The sequence below is a fragment of the Hesperophylax consimilis genome, chromosome 29 (genome assembly GCF_061612785.1).
Source record: "Hesperophylax consimilis isolate HC1 chromosome 29, BYU_Hcon_1.0, whole genome shotgun sequence".
Classification (NCBI taxonomy): domain Eukaryota; kingdom Metazoa; phylum Arthropoda; class Insecta; order Trichoptera; family Limnephilidae; genus Hesperophylax; species Hesperophylax consimilis.
The window spans coordinates 14,348,558-14,372,382 of NC_142864.1; the positions used below are offsets into that span (position 1 = coordinate 14,348,558).

The 23,825-nt window shown below is 33.5% G+C and overlaps 1 protein-coding gene across 1 annotated transcript in view; it reads right to left on the minus strand.

Moving 5' to 3' along the window:
* NfI (Nuclear factor I) overlaps window positions 1-23,825 on the minus strand; it is a 72,034-nt gene that overhangs the window by 33,488 nt on the left and 14,721 nt on the right. Inside the window, exons 2-3 of the mRNA XM_089649044.1 lie at window positions 1,347-1,502; window positions 46-237 (exon numbers count right to left, since the gene is read on the minus strand). Coding sequence (XP_089505170.1) covers window positions 46-237; window positions 1,347-1,502 — 348 coding nt within the window. The remainder of the gene's footprint in view (window positions 1-45; window positions 238-1,346; window positions 1,503-23,825) is intronic.

The following is a 23,825-nucleotide window of genomic DNA, read 5'->3' on the forward strand; positions in this document are numbered from 1 at the left end:
TAAAAAACCGTCATAAAAAATATTTCTTGTTTCAATGGTTAGTACCTTATCAGCCTGCCTGAGGCAGTCAATCCTCCGCATCTTGCCCTTCTGGTCGGGGTTGGACAATACGCACACGGCGGGCCTTTTGCCCGTGATGCTGAGCACAAAGTCCTCGCGACAGTCCTGCGTTATGTCTTTCCTGAGCTTGCCCAACAGACGCGAGGCCCATTTCTGTTTCACCTCTGCTTTTTCGTTCTGGAAATTGATGGTAAATTTTGAGGCACTGTCCTACCAAAGTGTTTCCATTTTATCTGGCATGTATAATGATAAACAAACCGTTATTATGGTTGGCAGTTAGGTAATAGAAATTAAACGTAGGTCTTCAAAATATCAGGTTATTTATATTCTAAACCAGCCAATTTGATTGGATTATAATACTTGCTATATATAGCCAGCCTTTACGGAACAGGTAAAATATTGGTAAATAATAAATATTTTAGTGAAGAAACATGAAAATAACATAAACTGATTTATCTCACCAAATATTGATACTATCGGCTTTGGAGTGGTATCTTTCGATTCAGAACGAATAAAAACATAGTAAATGATACCTAACTCGACCTAGTTTGAAAACATGTATTTTTTTACATTCACTCACTCCTTTTTGTAACATCCTTCCACACAGAGGAAAATAATTTTGTTTTTAAATAATAATTTCCCTCAGGGCCTAGATCGTTCTATGGATGTTCCATCACTTTTATTTTGCAGATCTTCATTTATACTACAAAGATGAAATTATTACCCAGATTTCCTGAATTATAGATTACATATGTTTCTTGTGGCTCTCACTTCTGACCGGCTCGTGACTTTTCAGCGTGATAGAGTGTTAAGTTTGAAAAATTCGACATTAGCTGAAAACGATTTTTATTTTTTCTTAAAATTGTTTTTTTAAATGAAGATTTTCAGGAAATTTCGAATAGGCTAAAAATCTTCATAAAAAAAATCGAATTTTCGAAAAAAAAATAAAAATCGTTTTTAGCTACAACATCAGTAATGTCGAATCTTTCAAACTTAGCACTCGTTTTAAGTTACAAAAACATCAATATTTCCATTTTTTGTAATATTAGCACTCTAGTACTCCCAAAATTCACGAGCCGCCACTGCTTCTGACAAGGGTTGATTAAAAATTCCCGCAACACCTTGTATTAATACGTTGTCTTCCTCTATCCCGTTGTCCATGCGCCTTGGATTAATAGTTGATTGATCCAATTTTTGTCACCCCTAATGACGTTACCGAGATTATAGAGTTTACTCTTTTTAGTATGTGGCAAAAATTCGTAAAGTTAGTGATGAATGTGTTTTACCTGCAGTTCATACTTGGTGTGTCTCTCCTCCTCCAGTGACATCCGCTTCTCATGCTTCTTGAAGTACTTTCTCTTGGCCGCCTGGAGATTGAACCAGGTGTAGGAGAAAGACTTGACAAATGGCATCAAGGCCTCGATGAAAGGGTGGAATTCATCCTGGAACACAACCCCTGGCGTTAGCATGGCAGGCCGACACTTAGATCCTTGCGGAACACCCAAACATTGACACTAACACCGAACTACTACTGTACTAAGATATGATGCAACCTATTTACAAACGTCGAAAAATTCTTAACAATGTTTTTTTATAAGAAAATTTTTTCTTTTCTATATATTTTTTCAATGTCTTTTTACTGTTTTATACAAAATATTATCATAACACCTTAATTTCGTATGGCAGCGAAGTTTGCTGTAGATCATTGATGCTTACTTGTATTTGCTCAAGTTCTTATACCTATATAAAAATTAATATTTGTAATACAAGCGAAACTAAATCAGGTCACAAAATGCGCTCGTAATGTGGGCATTCCAAGAAGATACTAATTAAATATTTTAAAAAAAGTTAAGATTTGAAGACTTTATAAAGATGCTGACTACATTTTTTAATGTTCTTTGGAGTGAGGTATGATTTGAGATTTTCACGGCCAAAAGTATTATAGTGATTTGTTTTTTGGGTGTACCGTGTTGCGCTACCTCCTTCTTTAGCCAACGGCATTGCAGTTATTATTACACATCTGCTCTGATGACGGACACTGCAATGCTGTCCGAAACATTGGCCAAAGAAAGAAGTAGCGCAACATGGTATAATACCCAAAAAACAAATCACTATAAGTTGTTTGGAGTGTTGTTTTTGACTACTTCTTGAGCTAAAGTTTTAGAGAACATCGCAGCGTGATGTATACTAACGAGTATTAAAAGAAGTTGTAAGAAAACTGAGATGCCATTAGATAGTTAGCTTAAGAATGAGGGAGAAGCGAAACACGACACAACAATAAAAAATCTACCAACATAAGCATACAGCCTTATTTTTTTTTAGCAGGTTTGACGCCATGGGTTTCAAACATGACAGCAAAAATGCGCAAAACCCAAAGTCCGTGAATGAGGATAAAACCGGACAAAGGTGAAATAAATATAATTCTGGTCGTCTTTGTATTGGAATAATCTTACTAAAACAAATTGTCAAGAATTTTTCAACCAACCTGAGTGACATAAAAATAAAGAAAATATAAATATTTTACGTCAAATTTTCAACATAACCCAGCATGCCTAAACAGGTATGAAAATATATTGTCATGAAGGGACTAACTCAAGACATTCTGGTCCAGGAATAGATCTCCCGTCCTCTCGGCAGCTGGGTATAAATAGCGAAGATCGTTTGAAGACGTTTCGAAGGACGTCGTTGGGTATGCAATCGAAGTTGATTCAAATATTATGCTCTAGGTGTGAAACTTGTCTCTATTTGGTTTTATAGGTTATGGCTGATGTATGTTCAAATAAGTAAACAGTATAATTTATTTAACTTTATGCTTCCACAAATTTGTACCTTGGGTATAAAAGGACAGGAATTAATTTTGTCAATGTTTGCACATCATGAAAATTAGTATTTTTAAATCTTTTTCTATGTAAACTTATGTGATATCTTTGTACATAAGCTTAGAGTTATTTATAGACAATTTTCTATTGGAATCATCTTGCATCATAGCACAACACTCGTCAAAAATACGTGATAAAAATTTGTGGTGTAAAATATTAATTGTGTGGAATAAATTAAGAATTGGGTAATTTTAGAAAATTTGTGTAAATCCTAGTTTAAAGCTAAGTGTAAGAGTTGGAATTTCTGATTTATGCAACTGTGGTTCTTAAGTGTCTGATGATATTAAAACGAGATCCCATATCCAATTTTACAGCTTATAAAAGATATACATTTCCTCCGAAATTTATGTTGAGTTATTCTCAATGTCATTAATGATACGCATGTTTAGAAAAATAACAGCAAAAAGATTTTGGCGGATTTATAATATGACAATCTGTAGAAAGATCTTTGAGACAAAGCACAAATAGATGGAATCACCAAATTGTTAGCAAAAAACAACGAATATATACATTAAGGATAATTTCAATACAAAATAAGATATTTAATGGCCTTGATTTTGATGGCACGCATAAATTTTTGGCAACAGTCATAATACAAATCAATTAATCTAATAGAAACCCAAAATCTTCGAAAATACAACAACAACGCAGAAAAACATTTGATGGAAAATAAGATGTTTTTTTAAACTTCATTTTAAAGAGGTGGTCCATTTCTATTACGTTTTGATTTGTGACAATCGAGAATATCAGATTTGTGAGTTGCTGACGAAAAATGACATTCTGATTGTGACAAAATGAAATGATTCATAGCGTATTTTACGCATCTGACATGTTTACGATCTATTAATTATTAATTATTCGCTCTATAATTCTGGTAACGACACAGAGATGTTTCGAGAAATAAGTATCGTAATAAAATATTGAACGTTAGCACGTGTAACATTAAAGGTTTAACAAGTAAAATTAAACATTTTGAAATGTGTCCATTTGAATTTAACTTTTGTTTTCGTAAATAAATTCAACTTCCCCACCTTCCTCTTTCCCTTCCCCACTTACCTTCAGCCTCACAACATCCCCCAATTGGGGATGCCATAGTCTCACTGGCTCCAGACGGGAGCAGTTGGGACTCTTGTGAGGTATACACTATAAAAAAAATAAAAAAACCTTGGAAGTGGAAATTTCCCATTTCACTCGAAATCCGATGCGTTCTATCAACTTTTGGTGGCAATCACGCGAACGCATGCGCTTATACGCATATCTCTGAAATTCGATTACATTAGAACAGTTTTTTTTTCATTTACTATTAGACACTATATCGGTGTTCGTTGTAAAGATAGTAAAGTGTCTGAGATTGAGAACATTATACGTAACCAATATGATTGACAATACATTCAAACACTGATTGAAATACTTCACACACTGCCCCAGTTACCAGTTACCGTAGACACTATCGGTGTTTATTGTAAAGTTTTTACAATGTGTAAGATTGAGGACATAAGACGTCACCAATACGATTGACACTCCATCGAAACTCTACAAACTTCCCTCGGTTCCTCGTAGACACTATCGATGTTTGTTGTAGAGATTGTGAATTGTGTAAGATTGATAACATTAGACGTCACCAACACGATTGACACTCCATCAAAACTCTCCAAACTGCTCCAGCTACTAGTAGACACTATTGGTGTTTGTTGTAAATGTGTTAATATGTCTGAGATTGAAAACATTGTACGTAACCAATACGATTGACAATCCATAAAAACTCCACACACTGCCCCAGTTCCCGTAGACACTATCGGTGTTTATTGTAAAGTTTTTAAAGTATCTAAGATTGAGAACATTAGACGTCAATACGATTGACACTCCATCAAAACTCTACAAACTGCCCTCGGTTCCTCATACACACTATCGCTGTTTATTGTAATGTTTGTAAAATGTGAGCTATGTCGCTAATACGGTTGACATTCCATAAAAAGTCTAAATGCTGCCCTAGTTACTCGTGATACGTGAATATTGTCGTAAAGTGTGTGAGATTCAGAACATTATAAATACGATTGACAATCCATCGAAATTCAAAATACACGCGTGCTGCAATTTCTGTAGTAGGTTTCTTTGATGTTACACGTACGCTATCGACTTGTTCGTTTTTTCATCGGTTATTATGGCAAGTGTGCGCATCCTTGAACTTGGGAACTCCCAGCCGTTCACCCCGGCGGATGAGAATAATCCTGGCAACTTATCCCGTGACATTGCCAAAGCAGAAGCGCGTAGCTGGCTCCAAAATTTCTCCGCTCTTCCCCTGGATGTGTGACAATTTTTGCGAATCGCCGGCTGTGCAGTGGTCTGCGGTGTTTACAAGCTTGCGGCCAATGCGTGCGTTTGTTGATGTTACAGAATAGCCAAAAGTTGAAAATGAGGGCATCTTTTTGAGACGTTTCAAGCAAAAATTTTCGTATAGTGGAAATTTACATCATTTTCAGTGGTCTCATGTTCGTATAGTGGTCGGGATCTCCGACATTCCTTCGTTATATCTCTTATCAACCGCCTGAAAGTGTTCTCCGAAACATTATTTTTTTCATGTCCGTGTTCACGCGGTTTTTGTCAACAATTCAATAATTAACCTCACCAGTACTAATTATTTATCGAGGTTAACAATTTAATAAGTTAAAAATAACACAAAATAAAGATTATTTAAATATCATTGAAGAAGAAGATAATACTAACAAATCTCAACGAAACAACAAGAACAAAAAATAATCTCAATTGTTAATCAGACCTTAATCTTTTTATTTTATGTGTTTTGTTCTGTGTCGTGTTTCTTCTTCAATGATATATTACATTGATGGGTATAACCTTAAAAAAGTTAAAGAAAAATGATTATTTTTAATAATAAAGTAATGTTTACGAGACAATGTTTTTATGCATAGCACAAAGGATAACGTTTTATTTTTAAGCAATAATTATTAGCCTGAACACTTACATAAATTGAAAAATCTTCCGATAAAAATATTTCTTCAATTCCCGTGTATTCCCGGCGGCGTGTATTTGGCAAATGATTATTTAAATCATAAAATAAGTAAAAGGTACATGAAAGAACAATAGAAGACAACTATAAACTAAATACAAACATATTAAAACTAGTACAGGCCGCCTTAGAATAGGAAACCCTTGCGAGGACAAGTGCGAAAACTTGGAATCTATTCTTATACCTTGCGTTATACTTAGATCATGTCCGAAAATTTGCCATAAAAACTAATAAAAAAAGCTTAAAAGATGTGTTTTCTCGAAGTCAAGGGCAATATGCTAGAGAACAATACTAATAACATTCGCTGCCAATACGAGGCACTGTGTTTTCAAAGCCGGTGTTGATTTTCCGTGGAATTTGGCCATCGAAACGTCTTCCACGTGCTCAATGGAATGTATCGAGGTTCGGGAAACGGAGCCAAAAAAATGTTCACGCATTCATTGATGTCTCTATCAAATTGTATCCAGTTTTTATAAATTAACTGGCTTTATGAATCAGCGCCGGTGTTTTGAATTTTTTGATTGAGTTCATTAATTTTTAGATCTTGATGTCTGGTTGAAAGATTTATAATATTTTTATCATAAAATCTACTTAAACTGAAGGTTTTTCAAAGATTATGTAATAAATTACAAGTAATATCGTTTATTTTGCATTGTAAGTGACCAGTTTTACACGAGTTTCAAATTTCGTTTTTTTTGTGAATACGAGTACATGGAGAGATTATCTATTTTGGCCTTACGAAAAATTAACAGACCTTATTGAACATCAATTTAATAATGTTTTATCGATTTGCTTTGATTATATATCATGACGATAAAAAGAATTCTGGTTTAACAATTTTAAAATTTTATCAGGAAATCTATCATTAATTCATTCGTAAAGCCTGCAATTCCAATTTAACCGGAATTTCGATTTTAGAATAATGATTTTTCTCCATGGATAAGGAGATACAATAACAAAGAAATGGTAATCCAGGGAAAGATTTGTGGAAGACATAAGACGTAGAGGAAGACGCCTATCCCCTGCGTGACTGGTACGAGTCCAGTTACGCTGAAATCTTCCGGAATGCCAGTCTGGAGGGTGAAGATTTCCCTGATGATAGCCAACTTCCGATAAGAGAGTAAACCAGAAATGATGATTTAGATTCGCTTTAAAATAGGTCAAAGCTTTCTAGTTTTCTTTTAAACTCAGTCTCTAATTTTTAAGAAAACTTCATAAATATTTTAGCAGAACGTGTTTATAATAAATAATTATTATCGCTGCATGAGGATAGCTTTAAAATATAAGATGATGTTAAGTGTAAACAAGATGTTCAAATACTTGGCAGCGTCTTTTAGTGTTATTTTTATAAAGTGCAATATTTGTTGATAATATTATTTATTCACTGCTAAAAAAATTGGAAACTTGGCATAAAAATAAATTTTGTAATTAAAGTATTTAGATTTTTTTCATTTTTGGAAGAAAAATATTTTGACCGTGCTTACCTAATAAATTTAAAAAAATTATAATCAATTTATCAGGTAGGTTCGTAGCTTTTTGGAAATACCACAAATTGTTATTAAAATTTTACAAATAATATTATTTTCATATTTCTCGCTGTGTAACATACTTTGGTTTGATATTTTTTTACAAGCCAGTGGAACTACCCGATTGGAGTATATTGCGAGGCTAATATAGATGGGGGGGAAAAGATGGGAAATAAGAAGGTTGGGATGAGCATCTAGCTATTCGTACCTGCTCACTAAACACGGCTAGAGCCTCTTTTAATTCAGCAACGTGTTGATTCAGAATTGTGGTCTTTCACCAGTGTCATAATGAGAACGTCTCTCATTCCGGAACGTTCAGTAAATAATATAATATGTATTATATAAAAATGAAATGAAAATGTCACAACATCGCATAGTTTACGCTTCTCCACATTCCGTCCAATAAATATTATAAAATTGGCAATAGCCCATCGATTCAAATATCTACCGCATTTCGGCAACAATTCCCCGACATTAACGCCTCGCTTTACGTCCATCACCCCATAAAACATCGCTATTATTATTTCACTTCACATTTTACCCGATGCGCTATTTTTTCAACTTGGCAAGCCCACAATCTGACAAGGCTGCCAACTGTCACGAGAAGGAAGAAGGTTGTGAGAGGAGTGCGTAGTCTGAATGGATGCTGCAGACGTACTGAAGACCATTCATCAACGATTGCTGATTCAAAGCCAAATACTCCAGCAGAATCGTTTTGGCATGGTCTGGCCTATGATCATCTGTTTTTTTCTGTATTTATTATTTGGCTGATCTGTGGAAAGTGCAGGACGCTGTGTTGTAGATTTGGAGCCGGTGTGTCACTGGGGGGATAGGCTGCCAGACTCTATGTCTGGTTGGACGAGGAAATAGATCGATTGGCACGTGCCAATGTTTATAAAATAAAAGAATAAGCGGTCAATGTTGGAGAGTCTCCTGGTATCCTACGTGAAAGAGAAAAACGCGTGCCAACAGGTAGGAATTGGATGCATGCTGTTACTGACCATCACAATTTGAAATGCTTTGTGATATGTTGTATTGGAAAGCGTTTTAAGGTCAAATTATGGAGTACTACCAAGTGAGCAGTTTTTATTCTGACCCCTTTTGATTTTATCTTTACAACAGAACATCTCCCGTCTTGGCAATGCTGCGAGGCAGATGAAAGGTCAAAATGGTGGAGACTTTTTCAGAATCAAAATATTGCTTTAAATTACTTAATCTATGTTTAGTGGTGGGATTTTTTAAGCCAGATCTTATCTCTGTCAATTTTTTTTAGTTACACAACATTTCTCAAATGGAGATACTATAGTTCCACTATCTGCAGGTAGGTATAAGAATACGGTGTAGCAAAATTAATCAGTCACAAAATATTGTCTCAAAAAAAGAAACGTAAAAGATTCACTACCGTCTTCGAGGAACACAATAGATTTTATCCATCAAAATAAATATATTTAACATTTGAAAAAAACATTTCTCGGTTTAAAAGGTTTATTAGACTCAACCAAAAAGAAAAAAATCAATTCTAACTGCTGATTTGAGGAAAATCAAATAGAAGAAGAACGAATTAAAATGCTAAAAACCAGAGAGAAAAGTACCAGCTTAAAAATTAACCGAAAGGAACGACAATAGTAGCGAGAAAATATTCAATTTTTTTTTCTTGTATTGTTTTAGAAAACAGAAGATGAGTCGCTTACGTCCTGAAGAATACCAGCACTAATATACCCATTAAATGCTCATTTATTCCAAACCCCCGTTACAATATGTTAATATCAAATAAACATATTATTTTATTCGCCACAAGACAAATGGCCATTGTTTGAGGCAACAACAATATGTTAACGGCTATTGATGCAATTGTGTGACGCCTCCTTTAAATTCCTTGTAAGGTCGTCGAGAATAGGTACATCGACCTGCATGTGATACAAGTTGCATGTCCATCAACAGCGCGTGGACAGAATACTAAACAGGGTGTTAATTTAACTCCTGCAATACTAAGGTGGGCTATGGATGCATTGTTTACAGACGAACCTCAACTAACTAATCTTAAGACAACTCCTAAAATTGACAGAGGGTTTAATGATGACTTCACCATTCCAGAGTACTTAGTGGATCATATGTCAACTGGTTTTCTGCTTTTTTGTTGACTAACTAAACTGATCGATCAGAATGGTGTATTGTTGTATTATCTAATGTATGGCTTGGAATTTAAACTTTTGAAATTCATTCTACCCAGGCACATCTTCAAAGTAGTCTGAACCAACAGGGAGAACAACGTAGGGGTGCTTCATCAAATGGCCAAAAATTGTACCAGCTGTCTAAGAAAATTAATAAACTTGGTCAGGTCATAAGAAGCGCCAGATACAATATTATAAATAATTCTTGGATTGGGAAGATTGATGGAGAAATTTTTAGAGGAAATAGATTTGAAACCCATGGGACTTCTTAGAGTGCAGCTCCGTTGAGTTGTTAGAGTCTGCAGTGTTGCAGGGCGATGATTGCTATGATGACAGACAGCATCGATATGAAAGGGTACCAGTAAAAGAAGAATAAGAAACAAACTTTTTTCATAATCGTGATCATGTTTTGGGTTATTATGCCGTGTCTGTCTTGATGGTGTCACTGTAACGCTGCACGGAGAAAACTTACTGAAATGAAATATTGTTAATATGTTCAGAAAATCTGGTCAAATTATTCGTTTTCCTGTTAAAAACGGGACTGGAGGTATGTAGCTAATGAATAACAAATTTTAAATATGTTATGAAATAGTCGGAACATGTGTTCTTAACAATAAAAATATTTTCGCATCTCGTCCATTATATTTATTCGGACAAGGCCACCTGCGTGAAAAAGTGTTCAGATATATTCTGAGTGACTAATATTTTACTAGTAAATGATCATGCAGTCGCGTTTTAAACAGTATTTTTAAAAAGACGTACTCAGTTGGCTAAAGAAGGAGGAAGCGTAACCTGGCAAAAATACCCAAAAATTAATCACTTTAATACTTTTGGCCTTCAATTGAAATTCTTTTATTCTGTTGTATAATAGGTAAGGTATGAAAATACAAAATGGGACATATATTTTTCTCAGAATCTATCTTCAAACTACAATATCAATAAAATTTATCCTTCCGTGATATTGCGGAAATCAATATTTTCTAACACCGATCCTAACGTACCGCCAACGGTACAGATTATACAAAATGCGGAGTCATCTACGCAAAAACAGATTCAAAACAGAATTTGTTCCTTGATTCCTTGGAGTGTCCTTTTAAGCGATTTTTGTCAATCTCTGGTCTCAAAATCTATCACTCCACATAATTATTATTGTAAAACTGTTTAAACTCTACTTATTGAATGTCGTCTGTCTATAAATTTGTTTACAGGTTCCGGTTCCGGTTCAAGATGTTGGCCGTTTTAATAGTTCAGTAAAGATCATAAGTCGTGTTTATTTTGACTTTTTTATTAGCTTCTCTTTCAATATATTGTCTTTGAGATAGTGACGTTTCTTTGGACAAATTGTAAAATTCATTATTTTAAAATTTTAAAGAATGTTTCTAAAAATAATATATATATTTTTTTTAAAAAAAGAAAGACAAACATTCCCAGGTTACGAATAACCCAACAATGTTTGAAAATCTCCTACTACCACCACAGAAAGCCGAAAATGTTGCTTGTGTTGTGATGGAGGACTTAGCCAGCCGAGGAATCGAACACGCGACGCTCGGGTGAGACCCAAGCGCTATGCCCACTCAGCCACTGACCGGTCAGATTATATAATTCATAATTACAAATCTTATGATTTCAGAAAAAATTTTGGTTTTGATTTATTAAATAAGAGAAAACTATACTTTTTTGGACGGACGCGAGGTCTACTAACTGTTCACAGAACTACCAGTAGTTTACTAGTGTTTCAAAGAATTTTAACAATTCATCAAATTTCAAAATTAATATTCTGTGAAAGTCCAATTCAAGTTCTATTATCATATGATACAACCGACCCATTATGAAATAATCACAGAACTTTTACGAAACTTGAAAATTAAGTTTGAAATTTGATGAATTGTTCAAATTCTGTGAAATAACCCGTCCTTGTACCAGATTATAATAACATCCAACTTCTATGAAACAGATAATATCGTATCTCAGTTGCTTTCTGAACACAAACATTGGATTTTCCAATGTAAGCAATGTGATACAAAGCCGTTCGACTCGTGGTTTTAGTTCATAACAAAGCTCCACAATTTGGATGGATTTAGCTAAGGAAAGTAAATATTTACTCGCGATAAAACCGAGCAAGGAGGAGATTGTAATGTATGGTATCTTGTTCTTTGGTTCACTTTATTAGCGTAATCTATTCGAGAAGAATATTTATACATTTGAAGTTAGGGTATAAGTGAGCCGTGGAGACGATGTGTACTCAAAGGGGGCGGTATAACCTCTGGACTGACCTTATTGAGTACAGGGGGCAATGAAGGACAGTAATGAGCGACGAGAGTAATAAAATAGCACTGAAAAAGTTAGAACAGCCAAAAGAGATTTTCTTTATTCCATACTAGTGCACCCCACAATGTTTCGCTATTTCTAATGTATTTTTCGAACGTCTCAGACGTCTTCCATAATTCACAACTGTATATAATTAGATTCTATTTCTCATTCCGGTGCAGACATATTGCGTTAAGTATTTTTCAGGCATCTCCGACTTTTTCTACCATTCAAATTACTCTCTTAACACTTCTGACACTTATAAGAACAAACTTTGAAATTTTCAGCGACATCGGTCAACTACTTTTCGAGTATTGCGAGCACAATCATACGTGGGCTGAATTTTTATATATATTAAGATTAACTGCTCACAGAAGTTACTGAGCGAAAATTATTCTTGGGGCTAATGTCATCTTTGTCACCGGTGTGTAAATATACGTTTGGTTTAATTAAAGGGTAGCTTTGGGGTAGCTAGGACATTAAAAAGTCAGTTATGACGTTTCGTTTGCTTACAATTGTGTATTGAGAAATTATTATTTGAGAAATTAATTAATTATTTGAGAAACAAATGCTTAGATGCTATTGATATGTTTAATTGTTAACTCGATATGTTGAATTAATGATTTATTTTTGTCTTTAGCCAACATTTCGATAGCCAACACCTTGCCATCGGTCACCCCAAGTAGTTCGCTACGTTTGGTGACTGGTTTGGAGCAGGGGTGCCCGGGTTCATGTGGTGAGGTTTGTCTGGGTCTTGGTGGAGGATGCGTCTGCTCACCAACAGATGTGTAGAGAGACTGGTTGAGCTAGATCTTTTGACCTCTCCAATAGGTTTTTCTCGTAACATCACTTTGCACCGCAGTGGGAGTGATGAATTCATACGCCTTTTTCTCCTGATCACACTGACCGACCCCCAGATTGCTACCCACCCCTTATGCCCTTTTCCTTTCTAGAACTTCCTTTCCTTCATTTCTCATAAAATACCCTCCACACAGTATCCCCAAAGAAGACATAGGCCGCGAGGAGAATTATTTACCTCGGAGCCTCCTGTGTGAAGCTAAGGTTAAAAAAATTATTTCAGAAAAAAAAATCAATACAATTATTAAATATTAAATACTTATTTCCACCCTGTTCTTTAACTTTCTGTAAGCCTATCTGATTACTGTAATATTTTTTCTTTCCTTTGGTTTAATTTCTTGTATTTTGATCTATTGTAATAATAAATAAATAAGTTTTATAAATGTGGCGTAACCACATAATAGCCATAAACGTTTCATAATAGCCATAAACGCTAAAACATATATCATAATAATACAAAACAAAATATGCAGAACTTAATACTTGCAGAAATTAATTCTTGCAGAACTTAATAATTGCAGAACTTAATACTTGCAGAACTTAATAGTTACAGAATTTAATACTTGCAGATCTTAATAGGTACAGAACTTAATACTTGCAGAACTCAATAGTTACAGAACTTAATACTTGCATAACTTAATAGTTACAGAACTTAATACTTGCAGAACTCAATAGTTACAGAACTTAATACTTGCAGAACTTAAGCCTCACAATCCAAATTTTTGTCGATTCTTAACCTATTTATCATGAAAACTAAAGAAATTTTGTTTTTTTAAGATAATATCTATACATTTGTAGAATCAAAACGGTAATTATATGAAATTTCGTCGATAGAAAAATATCGCAAAGTATTCTCGGAAATTTTGCAAAAATGCATTTAAATAATATATGTATGGGTACGAAAAAACTCACAGTATATCTTTAAATGCAAATTAGGCAATTGTCGCCAGGTTTTCGCTCTATTTTAAACGAGTCGGGTTTTATTAAATATTTTCACAATTTTCCAATTCAATTTTGCTCCCTTTCACATTCGTATTTACATATTTCCCTTTCAAACCATATTCTTCTTCTTTTTGAACTCTTTCTACGGAGTCTAATGTCATTACTGAATTTTATAAGAAGGCTGAGCTGGTAAAAAATATAATTTTGAACCTGCAAAGCTGGTGTGAAGATTTATTTAATTTTAATTAGTTGGGTAGGTACAACAATAAAACGGTTTGTGCACTTTAAATGCAGTGTGCAATCGCCGATACATGAGTGCATTAATGGCATTTACGATGCATTGATATCTTCATCGGGAATCCCCACATTCCTGAATCTAAACACGTATAATAAAAATAATGTCTTTATTTAAGAAATTTGCAACTATAAACTTGTCAATAGATAGAATACATAACAAATAGATAAATCTGAGGTTTCTCATAACCTGCCTCACTAGGCTAACGACTAGTCTGTGTTGAGGCAGTCATTGAGTTATGGTAAAGGAAGGTAACATCACAGTGAGAAGCATCAACCCTGATGCACCCCCTTCAAACGGGAGATATTTCAGATATGTATTAATATTTTAATTATAAAAGTGAATTTAATTTCTGAAAGAAGAGTTCTTTCCAACTGTTATATTTTGCCTTTTTTAGAAGTCAACTTTAGTACAATTATTTCGTCCAGAACCCAAGTTACAATATTCATGAACAAGCTATTGAAATAATACTAAATAAATTCTTAAGTTTTCTAAATTAAAAATGGGTATTCCAGTAATTTTGTTGAACTACAACAAATACTCTTTTAAATTGAATGAATACGCTTAAATAGTCCGACAGAAGGATTTTCACTGACTAAGGACGGGTTGTTTTAGAGAATTTGAACAATTCTGTGAAAGATTTTTTCAAGTTCTGTTAATATTTCAGTTCTTTCAAACAACTATCCTTTAATGATATAATAACAAAACTTGAATAGGACTTTCACGGAACCCGAAAATAAACGTTTAAATTTGATGAATTGTTAAATTCTTTGAAACAACCCATCTTTAGTATTTGTATATAAAATTCTAAATAAATCATTTTATGGTCCAGAATTGCCAGCGCTGATAAGCTTTCGGATTCCAATACGTAATGCTAGAAGTCGGGTTTTATTTCAGTGCAGAAATGCTAGTACTAACTACCATATGTATTCCTCATTGCCCAGAATACTTATGGAGGGAAATAATTATACCTAGTCAGTGGCCATCTTTAATTTATCACTTAACAAATACAAAAGATTCTTACTGAGGCATGAGTCATATATATTAAATATATACTGTATTAAAATATAATTATAACTATTCGATTCTATTAGAAGAAAGTATAATTGTTTACTTATGAAGGTTATTGTTTACATACTAAGATGTCAATATTACCAAAAAGCTCAGTGTCCAATTTGTTAGCTTTTTAAGGGAAAGTGACATTCCGCTTAATTTTTCCTACAAGCAATATGTTTATAATACGAAATTAAAATATACTTATAACTCCTTACACAATATTGCGACGTACTCTCTATAGTGACTATTGCTAATTCATTAAGAGGAAGCTACAAGTAAAAAATGTGTATATTCTTGGTAAATGTTATATTGTAGGTAATAGGCATTAAAATCGCTTAACAAACGGAGTCTAGAAACGTTCGATTTCAAGCACAAAACTGGTTTTTATTTATTTTGTAAATAATATTATAATAAAGCAAAAAAGTTAGTCAAATGAAACTGTCACAAATAATCTTAGCTATAATACTGTATTTTTTAAAGTTGTTTCCTTTATGCGTTCATACATTTCTATGGAAAAAACGATAAGAAACGATAAAGAAACGATAGAAAAACCTTCAATTTATCTAAAGCATATTTTTTGGTATTCATAATGAACACCGATTCGTTACAAAGATTAATCAAAATAGTGATTTGGTATTAAGCTTCGCCTTAAGAATCGTTTCAAATTATTGGTAATTCCGGTTAAACACAGGATTACAAAGGCGAAATATTATTATTAAAGGCAAAATACTGCAGGCTTTAGAAATGAATTTACAGGTTTCCTGATAAGTAGAGACCGGATTATATGCAACAAAAATAGCCCAAAATATGCATGCAAATATGCAATAAAAATAGCTAAAATATGCACGAAAATCCATAAAAAGGGTCAAAATATGCAACATGAAATAATACAGGAAGTCGTATTTTTACATATTTTATTTTTATTTTAGTAAGCTATTAGTTCTCAAGGATAACAATTATATTTTCGAAAATATCAATTATAAAATGTATTTAACAATAAAATTTAGAATTTACCTTTAAAAACGTATATGACTAAGTACTGTTCTAAATTTTCTGTAGACAAATTGTGTCTAGGATCGCTATATTTTTGTAAGCGGAAAATGAACGTTCTACGTCTACTGATGTGGCTGGACAGAATTTAAATTTGGGTGCGATTTTTGAACTTATTGTTCCGGGCAAAATTTCACCTGCCCCGTTGATGAAGTTATCAATTTGGCACAAAGGTTCAAACCCTGGGTTATTATTCAGTATGTTTTCAATTTTTTCTTTGAGTTTACTCGGGAATAGCTTTGGCAACGAGGAATTCATAAGGCGAATTTCCTTCATAACCTGAATAGATGCATTCAACGCCAATCCATGAGTTTCAAGCGTTTTTATACTTGCAGGTATGTAGGCGAAATGAGTGGTAATCATATGTAGCTAGGTTTTTTTTAATACTGGCGTCGTTAAACGATTCTTTGCACTGGAAAACTGCAAAAGCCTCTGCACTATCGAAGTCATTGATAACACCCTTGATGGCTTCAAAATGTTCATGGTAAAACATCGCAGCTTCGATCCATGTACCCCAACGTGTTATTACTGGCTCAGGAGGTAAAGGGATATTTGGCAGTTTTTCTTTGTGGGCCTTTATACGAGCAGGCGCCTTAAGAAACACTTTCTTTGCTGGTGAAATCAGGTTATTTACATTCGCAAACGTGGATCTCACTTTTTCGGCAAGTCTGTGAATTCCTTGAGCAAAACACGTCACATGAATCAAATTGGGATAAAATACTTGGAGGGCTTTGCCTGCTTTGATCATATAGGGGGCAGCATCTGAGAGCAACACATACACATTTTCATCCGCAGAAGATTCAAGAAATATTTTTTTTATACCCTCATTCACAAATCTGGCAATCGTAGAATGATTTGCCTTTTCAAGTTCTCTGCAGGCCACCAAATAGGAAGGTGAAGGTTCAAGTTTTAATGCACCAACAATCAAATTTGCAATGAAACGGCCGCAAGTGTGGGTGGTTTCGTCAACTGAAATCCATATGATGTTATCCTTGAGTTCATTGCGTATTTCTTCCAGCACATGTAGATAAATTGATGGTATGTAATTTTAAAGTAGATTCATCCGGTATATTTTGATTTATGCAATATTTTCTGAGAAAATCCTTCAAGGCAGGATTTGTCAGTTTGGATAGAGGGATATTGCTTGCAAGAAATGCTTCACATAGATCCATGCTAAAGTGATTTCGTTGTTTACCTTTGGAGGTTACTTCACTGTTACTGCTACTTGCCACTGGTCTATTTGGAACTTTTTTGTGCTAGAAATGTTTTTTCTCGCAAACTCGGCAGTATAAAACTTTTCCGTCGTATGTAAATATTCCAATATATTCAGCTATCCACGTATGGGCACTTTTTTATCAGGGGGCATGGTTCACTTTCACAATGTACAACTTCGTGCAAACAAACAAAACACTAGACGAAACTCTAAAGAACAGCGCGTGCGACCAGTCAAAAACAAAATTCGCAATTCACTGAATTACCATAAAAATATACCAAATCACCCCTCATACGAATGAATGAATTGTTTTTGGCAATTAGCCGAATTAATCTCAGTAGGCGCGAGCGCAGGCGAAGATGAGAGAGGTTCCCCCCCGCTCCGGCCGCCGGCCGTAGCGATCAGTAAGATCAGTTATCAGTTCTTCGCTTAGCTTTGCTGGCCGCGCGCCTTGCTAGCTGACGTCTATAGTGTCGCTATGTGAGGCATCTGAACGATATCAAGCGTAAATATGCAAGATCTCAAATTATTTGCTAAAATATGCAACTACCGCTGAAAAGGGTCAAAATATGCATTTGCATATGCAAATATGCAAATGCATATAATCCGGTCTCTACTGATAAGCTTTTATCAAAATCAGAATATTTTTTAATTACAACGAAAATACTTTGTAACGTCGTGGTATAATATCAAGGCAAATCGATAAAACATTTTTAAATTGATGTTTTATCAATAAGGCCTATTTTGAGCATCAGCAATTCAATCATAAGCTGTTGAGCTTTGGGATAACTATTAAGGCGATGCACTACGTCGTGTAGTATTTTAAATTGAGCCGTTATCAATAACAACCCGGATGTTACGTAGATGGCGATAAGGTTTAAATTCCCGCTTAACACCATCCGCCTGTTTTGATTTATGCAAGAAAAAAACATGGCCAAAAATTGCCTTTTATTTTATGGATGTTCAGGCATAATATTTAAATTTTTTTCGATTATTTTATAAATAATTTAATTTGCCACATTAAACAATAAAATAATAACCGAAAATGGGTTCGTAAGTAGGAGATTTTGAACTTTAAAGCAGTTTTCATAGGCCTTTACACTATTTTTTTCTGGGCTTATAAAAAGACTCATCTAAAAAATACTCGATTATTTTAAAGGCCAAGATGTATTCTACTCGCAGTATTTAATGAAAGCATCTGAAACATTTCTAGGCGACCAAATTTTCAAACCAAAAACACATGATTTTGCATTACTACGTATGGCATCGCCTTAAAAAGACAATTCGTTGTAGTGTTATTTTCAACTATCGATATAAAAAGAGAAGTCTGTAATTTTAATTTTTGTCATTAAAATAAAAATTATTGACAGAAAATATATTATCAAATTGTTGTTCGTTTGACTCCTCAGGCTAATTTGTTCGGTTTTGGGAACAAACAGTCCGTAGACTCAATTTGTTCGCTTTTCGGAACTTTTCAAATGGTCTCAAAGAAATCGTTGTCTCCCTCGCTGCCATAGTTAGAAATATGAACTAAACGGTGTTAGAAAGAAAAAAACACCAAGCTTTATATTCAAATATAGAAATTTACCACAGAATAATTAGAGTGTACACCTCAATGAACCCAAAGGTTCCGACCGCAAATTGTGAAAAAAAAATTTGAAATGAAATGAAAAAAAGGGTATAAAATATGTGTTTTTTTTCCTTATCGTTAATTTCAGTTTAGCGTTTAGTCGAAAAAAAGTAAGGCTGTTTGTTTTAAAAAAAATGATAAAAATTATTTCTTTATTACTTAGTTTTTTAACACGTTCAGAAGTATCCCATTTATATATCAAATAAAATTAAAAAAAAACATATGCCAACAAACACTAAGCACGCTGGGTTATTTATCGCAAGGAATTAGGATGAAATGATTATTTCTATGTAGAATCTTACGTAATTATAAAAGTTCAGCTTTGAATACTTATAACTGTATGACATCAGATTGATTGTTGTATGCACACGCCATGTTTAAAAACCCTATAATTGTGGTCAATTTTTTTTTGCATAAAAGGTCAAAAAGCTCGTGACGTTATGCAATAAAACTTTTGACCTAAAACAGCTCGGAATGGGGCAATTATTTTGACCACCGTGCTGGGACCTTTGCCAAAAGAGCTAACGGACACAGATTACAACTGGTAGGTATCTAATCAAATGTTTAGACCCGTTCTACGACTTTTCCACTGTTTACGATTTTGTGGAATTTAGTTATTTTTCCACAGAAAAAAGTCGGAAGTAAGAATTTTTTTTTTGAGAATTGTTTGTGTAGAAAATATTAAATAATTATATTGTCTTATCATTATGTTTTCATGTATAAATTGATATTTTATTATGGATATTATTTTGAAAGCTATAAATAGATTCGATTATGTACAAAATCTGTAACGAAAATTGTGTTTAAATTTCAGCACGCCAGATTTCTTTCAATTCATCTTCTGTCACATGTTTTCTCCACAATGGTTTACCTTTAAAAAAACTATAAGGTATGAAATGAAACAATATTAACTTTTTTTTATATCCTCGAATTTATTTTTTTTACTGGCTGACGTGTGCCCGGCGTTATGAAAGGTTTGCAATTGAAGTTGTAAATTCTAGTGTACCTGAATGCTGGGATATAATATATAAACTGGTATATTTTGAATACTGGGATATAATATATAAACTGGTATATTTTGAATACTGCTATATAATATATAAACTGGTATATTTTTAATACTGGGATATAATATATAAACTGGTGTATTTTGAATACTGGGATATAATATATAAACTGGTTTTGAATAGTGTAATGGTATATTTTGAAAACTGGGATATAATATATTAGAACTGGTATATTTTGAATACTGGGATATAATATATAAACTGGTATATTTTGAATACTGGGATATAATATATAAACTGGTATATTTTGAGTACTGGGATACAATATATAAACTGGTATATTTTGAATACTGGGATATAATATATAAACTGGTATATTTTGAATACTGGGATATAATATATAAACTGATATATTTTGAATACTGGGATATAATATATAAACTGGTTTTGAATAGTGGTATATAATTTATGAACTGGTTTATTTTGAATACTGGGATATAATATACAAACTGGTATATTTTTGAGGATGAAATTATATCATTATTAAAAAATCAAAAATTTTGCTTTTTATAAGTTTTAGTTTCACTTGATCGTGCCATGTCTTTCTCGGGCAACCCCGTCTTCCACTATTCACTTCTGTATACCACACTGTTACTATTAAAACAACTACACTACATCACTTTTATTCGACTCCGTATATCATCCCAGTGCAGAGAAAATGCGTTAAGACTTTTTGAACCATTCAAACCTCATCTAAATACTCCTCACACTAATAAGAACAAATTTTGAAATTTTCGGTGTAATCGGTCGAGTAGTTTTTGAGTCTATAGGGGACAAACAATGAAGCAATAATTTAATTATATATAGATTACGAACGATCGGTTTCGCTAACACAATCATCATCGTGGTACAATAATTGAAAAAAAAAAAAGATTTAACCAAAATTTGTAGTTTATAAACAAGGTTATTATTCACCAACAACTTTTTCTTTTAACTTATTTTGAAGGTTATAACCATCAATGTGATAAAATAATATATGTAATACATATATAATATAATAGGATAATATGTAATATATCATTAAGGCGATGCACTACGTCGTGTAAAATTTTAAATTGAGCCGCTATCAACAACAACCCTTACGTAGATGGCGATAAGGTTTAAATTCCCGCTTAACACCATCCGCCTGTTTTGATTTATGCAAGAAAAAACATGGCCAAAAAGTGCCTTTTATTTTATTTTGTGGATGTTCAGGCATAAATATTTTTTTTTTCGATCATTTTATAAACAACTTAATTTGCCACATATATATACAATAAAATCATAACCGAAAATGGGTTCGTAAGAAGGAGATTTTGAACCTTAAAGCAGTTTTCATAGGCCTTATACATTATTTTTTTCTGGGCTTATAAAAAGACTTATCTTAAAAACACTCGATTATTTTAAAGGCCAAGATGTATTCTACTCGCAGTATTAAATTAAAGCATCTGAAACATTTCTAGGCGACCAAATTTTCAAACCAAAAACACATGATGATACGTATGGCATCGCCTTAAAATCGGATATGTTTATCGGAGACACTATCTAGGTTATAAACCAATTTCATTAGAAACTTTGTTTCCATTTCAAAAGGTAGATGCCAAAAATATGGGAAAAATTAGTTGTAAGATGATATTGTTAATTCTGAATTTGAAATATGAGATCGACAAATATGCAGTTTAATAAATAGGTGCCAATGGTCAAGTTGGTTAAGACGCCTGTCCAGGTAAGACAAGAGATCCTGGGTTCGATTCCTAGTTGTGACTGTTACCTTTTTATTTCACTGTATCTTGTTCTGTTTCATGTTTCGTTTTATTAGTATTATCTTAAAATCAAACTTTTTTTCCAAAAAAACTTATATTAAAAAAAAAATATATATATATATATTATATAATTTAACACATAACATAATATTATAACATTGAATCTAAGTAAGAATCGTGGCTCCCTTATCAGGCACAAGAGCTCGTCTTTTCTGATAAGGTATACATGACCAATTATGAACCTTAATTTTATATTTTGCAAAATATGTATGTATTAATGTAACCCATAGGATGTATATTAAAATAATTAAAAAAAAAAAATCTTCGTTTTCAATGATAAAGTTATTATTTATTTTATTTCATCAAACTACTAAGTGACTGCTTTCTACCACAATATAAATAGGATAGTTTGCTAAGTATGGTATTCTATTTGGCGGGAAAACCGTTCCAGTTTTCGAATCCATCTGCCAAATCCATAATTGTACCTAGGTTAAGACAATCTAAGGTTACGTTAGGTTAGTTTAGGTTTTGGAATATAAATAGGATAGTTTGCTAAGTATTGTATTCTATTTGGCGGGAAAACCGTTCCAGTTTTCGAATCCATCTGCCAAATCCACAATTGTACCTAGGTTAAGACAATCTAAGGTTACGTTAGGTTAGTTTAGGTTTTGGAATATAAATAGGATAGTTTGCTAAGTATGGTATTCTATTTGGCGGAAAAACCGTTCCAGTTTTCGAATCCATCTGCCAAATCCACAATTGTACCTAGGTTAAGACAATCTAAGGTTACGTTAGGTTAGTTTAGGTTTTGGAATATAAATAGGATAGTTTGCTAAGTATTGTATTCTATTTGGCGGGAAAACCGTTCCAGTTTTCGAATCCATCTGCCAAATCCACAATTGTACCTAGGTTAAGACAATCTAAGGTTACGTTAGGTTAGTTTAGGTTTTGGAATATAAATAGGATAGTTTGCTAAGTATGGTATTCTATTTGGCGGAAAAACCGTTCCAGTTTTCGAATCCATCTGCCAAATCCACAATTGTACCTAGGTTAAGACAATCTAAGGTTACGTTAGGTTAGTTTAGGTTTCGGAATATAAATAGGATAGTTTGCTAAGTATGGTATTCTATTTGGCGGGAAAACCGTTCCAATTTTCGAATCCATCTGCCAAATCCACAATTGTACTAGGCTAAGTTAAGATAATCTAAGGTTACGTTAGGTTAGTTTAGGTTTTTCTCTTTTCCATCTATATATGAATCCAAATAAATTGAAATTCTGGATTCATGAAAAGAAAGAAAGGCCTAAAGACAAGTAAAATCTTAAGATGTTATTTGAAAATATCCGGAACTATAATAAATCCAAATCTATTCAGCCAATTCAACCTGTGTTGTATGAGAATGGATTAAAAAAATATATTTAGTGACACATTGTAAACAACAACAATAAAAGATCATCCCACATTTACAACCGCACAAAATTACCTTGTCATTGAACTCGAACGCGCACCCAATAACAATCCGAAATCTGACAAAAGATTGACGAATCTTCATTGAATTGAATGCATTAAGATGCACCGATGGCTTCTCAGAAATTACTAAAAATACGCAAGGTTGTAGCAAATGCAGTAATGCACCGCCGCAACGCCTCTTGGTTCAGCCACTTGTGAGGCAGAGCATGGCCTCAGCTGCATTAACACACATTTCAACTGCACACGGGGTGACCTGACCTGACTGGGTAAGTATTTCCGTGAATGCATTATGCAGATACGCCTTGCACTGGATTAAAGCGAAAGAAAGGATGGGAAATTGATGGAATGTAAAGGATTTGTTGGGGTGCGACGTGTCGATTGATCTTGCATACAGAATGGATGGACAATCGGTTAAATAATGGCCTGATGCAAAGTTCGTGGCGTTTTTGATATATCAGGCAATATCGCTCTGAAAATCAATCTTTGGTAATTCAAATTCCATAGTATCTACGAGTTTATATTAATTTAATGAATTC